The sequence below is a fragment of the Pseudonaja textilis genome, chromosome 2 (genome assembly GCF_049901715.1).
Source record: "Pseudonaja textilis isolate UNSWEBS1 chromosome 2, rPseTex1.2, whole genome shotgun sequence".
Classification (NCBI taxonomy): domain Eukaryota; kingdom Metazoa; phylum Chordata; class Lepidosauria; order Squamata; family Elapidae; genus Pseudonaja; species Pseudonaja textilis.
This window is the reverse complement of record NC_141991.1, coordinates 1255160-1266376: the sequence shown is the minus strand read 5'-3', so window position 1 is coordinate 1266376 and position 11217 is coordinate 1255160. Positions and strand designations below refer to the sequence as shown.

Here is an 11217-nt window from a genome sequence, read left to right as displayed (position 1 = left end):
ACATAAACAAACAAAACATAAAAACATTAAGCCATCTTCCATATATATATACATACAGTGTGCCGGTTGGTTTACAGATTGTTTTGTGCTTCCATTTCATTGTCTTCAATTACAATTACATTGTATATACTCTCATATTCTCAATCAAATATTAAATACATTAATATTGTTAATCATTTGACTATACTTTTATTCATTCATGTTTTACGAAATAATCATAGTTTACTTAATTTGTTTTATGACGGTTCATATTATCATCCCAAATCTATCCTAAAATCATTTTTTAGATATAATCTTTATATATTATTTTCTAAAAATCTGCATATTTCATTATTATATTTTATTGTCTAACCATTGATAGAATAGATCCCAAATTTTATAAAATTGTTTATCATCTTGTTCTCTGATTTCAAATGTCAATCTACTCATTTCAGCACATTCCAATATTTTCTTAATGATTTCCTCCTGTGATGATGTTTTCTCATTTTTCCAGTTTTTGGCAAATGCAATCCTAGCCGCTGTTAATTACATTTACAATCAGGTATTTCACGTCTTTGCTATATATTTCAGGTAAAATTCCCAATAAAAATATCTCAGGTTTCAAATCTATATGCTTTTTTGCCATTTTTTCCAATCACGTGTGGATTTTAGTCCAGTATTTTTTAGCATCCGCACATGTCCACCACATATGGTAATATGAGCCAGGTGTCTGATATTTCCAACATTTTTCAGATTTATTCTTGAATGTTATTGCTATCCTTGTCGGGGGAAAGTGCCACCTGTAAAACATCTTATACAAATTTTCTTTACATGCTGTTGACTTTGTCATTTTATAATTTTGAGACCACCATTTTTGCCATTTCTCTAGATCAATCCCATATCCAAAATTCTTCCCCCAAGCAATCATAGTTTCTTTAACTTGTTCTTCTTCTTGTTTAATTTCTAATAGATATCCATGCAATTTTTTAATCACCTTTTCATTAGTACCTGTCAAAATCTTATCTAAGTCGGTCAGTTTATCATAGAAACCTGTTTTAGAATCTTTATCATACCTTGAATGTATTTGCGCATATGAAAACCAATTCATTTTTATACCTTGTTCCTCTAGTTTTTGCATAGATTTAAGTTCACCCTTTTCATTTAATATTTCACCATATCTAACTGTTTGTTCCTTTTTGTATATTATAGGATAAGAAAATGCTTCAATAGTCGATAGCCAGACTGGAATTTTCAAATAACATTGTCTTTTAATCTTCTCCCAGTTTAACCACAGAGACTCCTGTATATAATGTCTTCTGAAATACCCCTGTGTTTTAGTTCCTTTATACCATAGAAAAGCATGCCACCCCAACAACAGATCATGTCCTTCTAATGTCAACAATCTAGTATTTCTTAATGTTATCCATTCCTTAACCCACATCAAATTTGTAGCTTGGTAATACAACTCCCAGTTAGGAAACCAAATCCTCCTCTTATTCTAGCATCTTGCAAAAGTTTTAACTTTATTCTCGCTTTCTTACCTTGCCATATATATTTCAACACAATTTCATTTAAATCTTCAAAGTATTCTTTTCCAAGCCTAATTGGAATAGTTTGGAACAAATATAAAATTCTGGGTAATATATTCATCTAGATTGTTGATATTCTCCCTATTAATGACAGATGTAAATTCCCATTTCGCCAAATCTAGCGCTATCTGCTGTTTAAGTTTGATATAATTATTCTCTTTTAGTGTACTGCATCTTGCTGTCAAATATATCCCCAGGTACTTGATCTTATTTGTGACCTGGATTTTCAATAGATCTGCCAGTTCTTCCTTTTGTCTTGATAACATATTCTTTGTCAAGATCTTTGTCTTATCTTTATTTATTTTCAAACCAGCCACCTTTCCATATGTCTCAATCTTTTCTATCAATTTTGATGCTGTTTCTTATGGGTCTTCTAAGATGAAAACCAGATCATCTGCAAATGCTTGCAATTTAAATTCTTCTTTTTTAATTTTCATCCCTTTTATATACTTCTCATCTCTGATATATCTATTTAGCACTTCCAAGGTTAACACAAACAACAGAGGTGATAATGGGCACCCTTGTCTTGTTCCTTTTCTTATATCGATAGAGTCTGTCAGTTCTCCCTCTATCATTACCTTTACCGTTTGCTTATGATACATAGCTTCTAGTGCTTGAATAAATTTTTTAGCAAAGCCCATATGTTCCAGCAGTAATAACATGAATCACCAATTCACATTATCAAAAGCCTTCTGTGCATCTAAAAATATAAAAGCCATTTGTTTTTCAGGATGTGCCTCATAGTATTCCAAAGTGTCCAAGATTACTCTCATATTGTCTTTAATTTGTCTCTTTGGCAGAAATCCATTTTGATCAGAATGGATAAAAATATATAACTATTTTTTAAGTCTTTCTGCCAATATTGAAGCAAAAATTTTATAATCTGCATTTAGTAAGGAGATAGGTCTATAGTTCTTGATTTGTAATGGATCAACTTCCTCTTTTGGGACAAGTGTAATATAAGCTTGATCTTGATTGTATCTCTCTGTTAATGCAATTTAGGATTGCATTATCTTTTTTGGCTGCTGCTGCACACTGCTGGCTCCTATTTAGCTGGTTGTCCACTAAGACTCCAAGATCCCTCTCACAGTTACTGCTGTTGAGCCTGGTTTCACCCAGCCTATATGTGTACTTTTGGTTTATCTTGCTTAAGTGTAGGACTTTACTTTTCTCTACATTGAATTTCATTTTATTAGATATGGCCCAGTGTTCTAGTCTGTCAAGATCTATCTGGATCTTGAGCCTATTTTCTTGGGTGTTAGCTATTCCTGCCAGCTTAGTATCATCTGCAAATTTGGTAAGTTCCCCTTCTAATCCCTCATCTAAGTCGTTAATGAAGATATTGAAGAGTACTGGGCCTAAGATGGAACCTTGTGGCACCACACTGCTTACTTCTCTCCATATAGACTTAGACCCATTAAGGACTACTCGTTGAGTATGGTGTGCCAGCCAGTTGTGAATCCATCTTGTAGTGGTGCTATCTATTCACTTTTTTCTAGCTTACTAAGAAGTAGGTTGTAGTCTACTTTGTTGAATGCCTTGCTGAAATCTAAATATATTATGTCCACAATATTTTGCTGGTCTACTAATTTTAGTCACTATGTTGAAGAATGAAATACGATGGGTTTGGCATGATCTGTTTTTAACAAACCCATGCTGATTGCTAGTTATTACTTTACTTGTTTCTAGATGTTGGCAGATTTTTTTTTGATTATCTTTTCCTTTATCTTCCCGGGTATTGATGTTAGGCTGTTTGGTCTATAGTTTCCTGGGTCTGTTTTTTTCCTTGTTTGAAGATGGGAACCACATCAGCTCTTTTCCAGTCCTCTGGTAGTTCCCCGGTGCTCCAGGATTTTTAAAAGATATGGTGCAGTGGTTCTGAGATGACTTCTGCCAGCTCCTTTAAAACTCTGGGATGTAATCCATCAAGCCCCGGTGATTTGTGTTCATCAAGATCAGATAGGTATTCTCTTACTATTTTTTTGCTTATTTTAACTTTTATTTCTGGTCTGTCTTTTACAGTTATGTTTTTGGTGGGTTGAGCTATAGTTTCTTTTTGCGTAAAGACCAATGTAAAGAATGAGTTAAGCAGTTCTGCTTTCTCTCTGTTGCCTGTTACTTCCTTGCCATATTCTCTCTTTAGTGGACTGTCTGTTTCCTTGATTTTTTGTTGTAGTTATTTATATGTTGGAAGAAACTTTTTTTTATCATCTTTGGCTTTTGTTGCAAGTCTTTGTTCGTTCTGAGCCTTTGCTATCCTGACTTCGTCTTTGCAGATTCTGGCTATCTGCTGATATTCTGCCTTAGTTGTATGTCCTTCTTTCCATTTTTTGTACTTGTCCTTTTTTTCTTTCAATTTGCCAGAGAGATCTTTGTGCAGCCATGCTGGTTTCTTCTTGGATTTCTTGTTTTTCTTTCTCAGTGGTATTGTGCTGGTCTGAGCTTCTATGATCATATTTTTCAGAGTTTCCCAAGATTCTTGAGTTGTTTTCCTCTTTAGGATTTTCATCCATGAAATCTTTCCCAAGTTCTCTCTGAGTTTATTGAAATCAGCTCTTTTAAAATCCAAGACTCTGGTGTCATTATGTTCTTTTCCTTGTGTTTGTGTTATGTTAAATTCTACCATGATATGGTCACTCTCACCCAAGGTTCCTGCAGTTTCAACTCCCTCTATCACTTCTTCTCTGTTTATAAGAATTAAGTCCAGTATGGCTGTCCCTCTAGTTTCACCCTCTACCTTTTGGACAACAAAGTTGTCAGCTAGGTTGGTTAGGAACTTATTTGATTTCTCACTTGGTGCAGAATTAGTTTTCCAATTGATATCAGGATAATTGAAGTCTCCCATTACTATTGTTGTGTGTTTCCTGCATATGTTTGTTAGTTGGTTGGCAAAAAGGACATCTATTTTTGCTGCTTGATTGTGTGGCCTATAATATACATACACCTATAGCCATGTCATTCTTTTTTTCTTTTATACTGACCCATATGCATTCTAGGAGGTTTTCCAGGGGTGGGTTTCTACTGGTTTTGTCCACCTCTGTAGAACTGGTAGCTCTGAAGAACAGCAGACATAGAACTGGTTCTATGTCTACTGATGTTTTTGCCCACCCGCCTACCTGGGCTCTTACCTGATCTTTATTTCCTGATTTTTCAACTTCAGCTGTTGAACGAGGCACAGCTGCAGTTAAAACAGCAGGAAAAGAGGGCTGTTTCAAAGGCTGCCTCTCTGCATACAGCATGCTGATGACAAATTACAAGTGCAACCAGCTCACAGCATGCAGGGAAGCTCGTAAATTCCGAACCAATAGTTAACCCTCTCGTATCCCACCCCTGAGGTTTTCATATTTGGTTTCATGCATTTCTGTAGCCATATAGTAGTCCTTTACATACAGTGCAACTCCACCTCTTTTATGGGGTCTGGTTTTTTTTGAATAATTCGTATCCTTCTACCAGTATGTTCCAATCATAGGTTTCATCCCACCCAGTTTCAGTTATTCCAACTATATCATATCTACCTTCATGTATTCATAGTTTGAGTTCCCCCTGTTTGTTCCCCAGACTTTGTGTATTTGTATATAGGCTCTTGAGATCTTTATGTCTGACCCTGTGTTTACTGTCTACATAATCTGTGTTGTGCCTGCCTGCCCCTACTTTCTTGCCACCTGTTTGATTAATGAACATGATATGGCACTCACTATTAAATGCTTGGTTTTGGTTGACAGCAAGGTTGGTAATCTTACCTGCACAAACATCTATTTTGCATGTACTGGTATCCTTATTAATTTTAGGTTGCTGGGAACAAATATGTTCTGTAGCCATTAATTCTTTGTCCCCCGCTGTTCAGTTTAAATGTTTATCCAGGAAATTTGTGAATTTAATGCCAAGTAACTCAGTCCCTTTCTTTGATCGATGCAAAGTCCCTACCCCAGCCATGACTTCCTCAAGCAGGAGTTGTGAGTCCAGGAGTATCCCCAGGTTTTGTACCAATTCAGTCACCAAAGGGGATCGCATGACCCCCAGGACACTGAAAACTGTCACAAAGATTAGTGAATTGCCCATAGTCTGAATTTTAATCATGTCACAATGCTGTAGTGTCTTTTAAGTGAAAAATTGTCATGTCTCTTTTTTCAATGCTATTGTAACTTCAAATGGTCACTAAATGAAGTATGTTCTGTTCCCACTACACATTAGTCTGTGTGCAGCTCGACATGCAGCTAAACCCACCTCTCCTCCAATAAAACATACAGTGTGTAGATCTGAATGCTTTATTGGGAGAACAGGATATGGTAAAACTGAGGAAAATAGGGATACATACAGTGAGAATCCAATACTGTATAAGAGAGACAGTATTAAGTTACTGCTGAATGTAACAATAAATTAAAGCAGTTTGAATCTCATCAGCAATGCTCTGTTTGTGGGATGTGGGTTTCTCCTTTAATGACCTCCCAAATGTTAAAGAAAATGGAGTCTGGCATCCCAGTGTGCACTTGGTTTGAGAGTGCCGGGTGATGGTAAATGGGTGGGGTCAGCATCGAACAATATAGTTGAGGCATATTTGTCTCAACTATATGGGTCACTATATGGGTCTAGAGAGCAACAACAGTAAAAGTAATACGTTATAGCATGACAAAGTAAATTGAGTAATATCTACATAATTGGATATAATACGATGAATGGCCTCCCCTAGCAGTTCCATGTAGATGTTAAAGCACATCGCTTACTGAGGGAAATCCTAGCAGTTCCGGCTGCAAGAATGCAGAGGGGAAAATATCTCCTGTTTAGATTTGTTTGGGAAGCAATGCTGGTGGGAACGTAAAGGTTTTGTCCTGTATTTCATTCTTCGATTAAACAGTTATGAAGCTGGCAATCCTTTAAGGCTGCACATATAAAGAAGACCTTTATCAACTTTTATGATCCAGCACCTGGCTAATCTTGTGGAGGTAAGTAGGGTCAACTCTTCAAGTGTGTCTGTCAAGAAAGGAAGGAAGGAAGGAAGGAAAAGGAAAGAAAGAAAGAAAGAAAGAAGGAAAGAAAGAAAGAAAGAAAGAAAGAAAGAAAGATGAGGGGAGAGGGAGGGGAGAAAGATGAGGGGAGGGAGGGAAAGGGAGAAAGAGGGAGAAAGATGGGAGAGAGGGAAGGGGAGAGAAAGAAAAAGACAGAAAGATGAGAGGGATAGAAGGTGAAGAGGGAGATGGAGGAAGATGGGAGGGACACATAAATACACCCCTATTTCCCACATAAAAGAAAACAAGGGGAGCCACAAAACCTGGGTAGGTGTGAGGGGTGTGTGTCATGGGACTGGGTGGGAGTGAGTGACTCAAGTGAGGTTTTGTGGCTCCCGGTGCTTTTGTTTCCTGTGGGAAATGAGTCCAAATGGCTCTTTGAATGTTTCAGGTTGCAGACACGCTCCAGGGTAGAGATAGGGCGAGGGTGATTTTGCAACCTTATGCCGCTAGATGGCGACAATCGGGCCTAGAAAGCAGAGAATTTCCAGTACTACAGCAGAGGCATCGCTAATATGGACAATATACTGGGCAAACGAGAGGCCGAGATGAAACGATCGAGTATTGGTTTGCTAGAGAGAACGTGAAGGAAAGGAGATCAGAGAGACTTCCCTCTTCCGGCTCAGCCACGGGAGGATAGTGGCGTCAGCGGAGCTTCTTTTTTCTGCTTGAAGGGGTTGAAGCGGCTCCTGGGAGGTGAGTGGAGGGCAGGTCGGAGGAGAAGCCGGGAGCGAATCGTGCCTTTCTACGGCCTGGAAGCAGCGAAGGGACAAGAATGAAACACGCGGGTTGCTGCTGCTGCTCTATATTCTTTCTCTCCCCAAATGTTATCCTTTTGCTACACGATTTCAATATCCCAAATCTGATTTTCTGCTGGGAGATTTGGGACATTGAAAGAAATCTTCATATATTTTTCATACTTCTGAACCACCCACCTCCTTCACCATTCATGTTACGCTTTGTGATCTTATTGACAGGGTGTAATCCTGGCAAGCGAGGCGTTTCATAGGCAAAACGGATGCTTTAAACCAGGGGTCTCCAACCTTGACCGCTTTAAGACTTGTGGACTTCAACTCCCAGAATTCCTTTGCTGTCTTTGCTGGCTGAGGAATTCTGGGAGTTGAAGTCCACAAATCTTAAAGATGCTAAGGTTGGAGACCTCTGCTTTAAACCTTGCACAACATTTGCTCACCATGTCCATCTGTTAGTGTCTCTTCCCCCGCCCTTCCTAAAATCAGATAATGGAGCGAATCCACATCTGAGGCATTTTGCAGACTGAAATACACATAATTGCTTCCATAGATAAATTCATAGGAGAGTATTTCCCGGTGAATAGGAACCCATATACGGTGCATTCAGAAATTATTCAGACTCTTTCCACTGCTGTCGATTTTGTTGTGCTGTAGCCTCATTTTACACTTCTTGAAATTCATTTTTCCTCATTCATCTATATCCATAATGACAAAGTGAAAACAGAATTTTAGAAAATCTCTGTGAATGTATTTAAAACAACAAAACTTGAAATACCACATTGACATAAATATTCAGGCCCTTCACTCAGTACTTTGCTGAAGCACCTTTGGCAGCGATTACAGCCTCTAAGTCTTTTGGGGTATCAGGCAATAAGCTTTGCATGCCTGGATTGGGGGATTTTCTGCTATTCTTCCTCTCCATCTCAGTCAGGTTGGATGGCGACCATTGGTGGGCAAGTATTTCCAGTCCCCTCCAGAAATGTTCAGTAGGGTTCAAGTCAGGGCCCCCTGGCTGGGCCACTCTAGGACATTCACAGAGTTGTTCTTAAGCCTCTCCTGTGTTGTCTTGGCTGTGTGCTTAGGATTGTCGTCATGTTGGAAACTGAATCTTAGGCCCAGTCTAAGGTCGTGAGTGCTGTGGAACAGGTTTTCATGGAGGATATCCCTGTACTTTGCTCCATTCATCTTTCCCTCAACCCTCTCCGGTCTCCCCATCCCTGCTGCTGAAAAACACCCCACAGCGTGATGCTGCCACCACCATGTTTCACTGTTGGGATAACTTTGAGCAGGTGATGAGCCGCGCCAGGCTTCCTTCAGACATAACAATTACCATAGAATTGTGTCCAAACAGTTCAGTCTTGGTTTTAACAGACCAGAAAAATCTTGTTCCTCAGAGTCTGAGAACCCTTCCGGTGCTTTTTTACAAACAGGTTTTCATGTGTTTTGCACTGAGGAGAGTCTTCTGCCTAGCCAGTCTGCCATTAAAACCTAGATCGGTGGAGGGCTGCAGTGATGGTTGTCCTTCTGGAACTTCTCCCTTCTCCCTTTCACACAGGATCTCTGGAGTTCAGCCAGAGCCAAGACAACACAGGAGTGGCTTAGGGACAACTCTGTGAATGTCCTAGAATGGCCCAGCCAGAGCCCTGACTTGAATTCTATTGAACATTTCTGGAGGGGACTGAAAATGGCTGTCCACCAACAGTTGCCATCTAACTTGACTGAGTTGGAGGGGACTTACAAGGAACAATGTTAGAAAATACCCCAATCCAGGTGTGCAAAGCTTCTCAACCCAAAAAGATTGGAGGCTGTAATAGATGCTAAGGGTGCTTCAACAAAGTATTGAGTGAAGGGGCTGAATACTTATGCCAACTTGATATTTCATATTTTTTTTCTTTTTAATAAATTTACAGACATTTCTAAAATTCTGTTTTTACTTTGTCATAATGTTAGAGATTAAACTAGAATTTTGATGTTTGTTTTTAATTGTAATATATGAGGCATTTCTGCTGCTTTCAGATATCATGCAGCCATTTTGAAACAATAATGAAACTAACCCATTAATATGAATCTTATAGACAAAGAGGATGCCAAGAAGAGCACTCTGAGCAACAGTGAATGAGAAGTAGCATCAATCCAAAGCTTCTACTTCCTCCAGAAATTGTAAAAACACTTTCAGTCAGTGGGAAGAAAAAGGTTCCTTGGATAGCCAAAACTGGAAAACATTAAGGAAAGCCATTGTGGAAGGAAAGAAAAGCTTGAATCAAACAACACCAGGTAAGAGATGAGAAATCTTGTTGGCCTTCTGAAGAATCCAAGAATATCAGTGTTGGAAAATCTCCACAGAGTGCCTATTTTGTGCAAAACACAGATCGCAGATCACATCTGATTGATGCATAATTTCAACCACCTCGTGAAAAGCCATACAAATGTTTCGGGTGCAGCAGAAGCTTCACTCAGAACAGGCCTCTCGTGATTTGTGGAAGGAGCCATACCAAAGAGAAACTCTACCAGTGCTTCCATTGTGACAAAAGATTTATCATGCACACCAGTCTGGCAATAAACAAGAGGACTCAAACAGGAGAGAAACCATATGAGTGTCCAGATTGTGGGAAAAGGTTCAGTTGGAATTCCTCCCTTTTGGAACACCAGAGGACTCACACAGGAGAGAAACCATATGAGTGTCCGGATTGTGGGAAAAGGTTCAGTCAGAATTCGGACCTGGTGACACACAAGAGAACTCACACAGGAGAGAAGCCATATGAATGTCTATATTGTGGGAAAAGTTTCAGTCAGAATTCAAACATGGTGATACACCAGAGGACTCACACGGGAGAAAAACCATATAAGTGTCTGGATTGTGGGAAAAGATTCAATCACAAATCCCACTTGGTGAAACACCAGACCATGCATACAGGAGAGAAACTGTACTGTTCAGATTGTGGGAAAGGTTTTACTTGCAATTCTGACCTGGTGGTACACCAGAGGACTCACACAGGAGAAAAACCGTATGAGTGTCCAGAGTGCGGGAAAAGTTTCAGTCGGAATTCCAACCTTATAGAACACCAGAGGACTCACACAGGAGAGAAACCATATGACTGTCCAGATTGTGGGAAAAGTTTCAAGCGTAATTACCATCTGGAGAGGCATAAGAGTATTCACACGGATGAGAAACCGTATGAGTGTTTAGATTGTGGGAAAAGTTTCAAGTGTAATTCCCATCTGGGGAGACACAAGAGGACTCACACAAGAGAGAAATCGTATGAGTGTCCAGATTGTGGGAAAGATTTCAGTAGTAGGTCTAACCTTGTAAGTCATGTAAGGTTGCACATAGGAGAGTAATGTTCAGGTCGTGTACTCTGTTTCGCAGAAAATTTCTCCATTATCACAGAAGAAATTCCACATGAGGAAAAATCCTTAATTTCGTTTGTGGTCTCTTACTGAAAGCCCAGCTGAGAACTCAATAATTTCATTCCTAGCTTGAGTCTTTGTAGTCAATCATGTTTTATTATTAAACATGGGGGAGATCCGAGCTTCCTTAATTTGGCCTAGTGCCATTGTTCCCTTTCACGGAGTCAAGGGGGAATTCCATTGCTTGGCCTGTATTAGGCATGATTGTTGCCGTAATTTCTACATATAATACGGGTGATGTAAATATTGTATATATTTTTACATAGCCTGTATATGGTATAGCCCAACTCATTATGAGTCTCAAGGAACTTGCAGATGGGTGGCCTTATTGGATTCATTCATTCATTTCTTCCTCCTCTGATTTATTTAAAATGTTTTTGTAGCCACCCATGTTTTAACAAACTCTGGCCGGCTCCTAATCAATAATTGACGTTAAAACTGTATTCAAACCAAATGCATTAAAAATAGAAACCTAGTTTGAATTTA

General features: G+C 39.0%; 2 protein-coding genes across 3 annotated transcripts in view; both read left to right on the top strand.

Annotated features, from left to right (window-relative positions):
• The window catches only part of LOC113454376 (uncharacterized), a 163304-nt gene that overhangs the window by 18050 nt on the left and 134037 nt on the right, over window positions 1–11217 (top strand). The gene's annotated exons all lie outside the window — the stretch shown is intronic.
• Window positions 1–11217, top strand: part of LOC113451461 (uncharacterized) — a 15698-nt gene extending 4481 nt beyond the window's left edge. Inside the window, exons 1-2 of one of the 2 annotated variants that reach the window (XM_087928445.1) lie at window positions 7030–7267; window positions 9399–11217. In XM_087928445.1, coding sequence (XP_087784571.1) covers window positions 9862–10662 — 801 coding nt within the window. In that variant the 5' untranslated portion in view covers window positions 7030–7267; window positions 9399–9861 and the 3' untranslated portion in view covers window positions 10663–11217. Of the gene's footprint in view, window positions 1–7029; window positions 7268–9398 lie in introns of those variants that run through there. The other variant, XM_087928446.1, reaches the window with a different exon arrangement.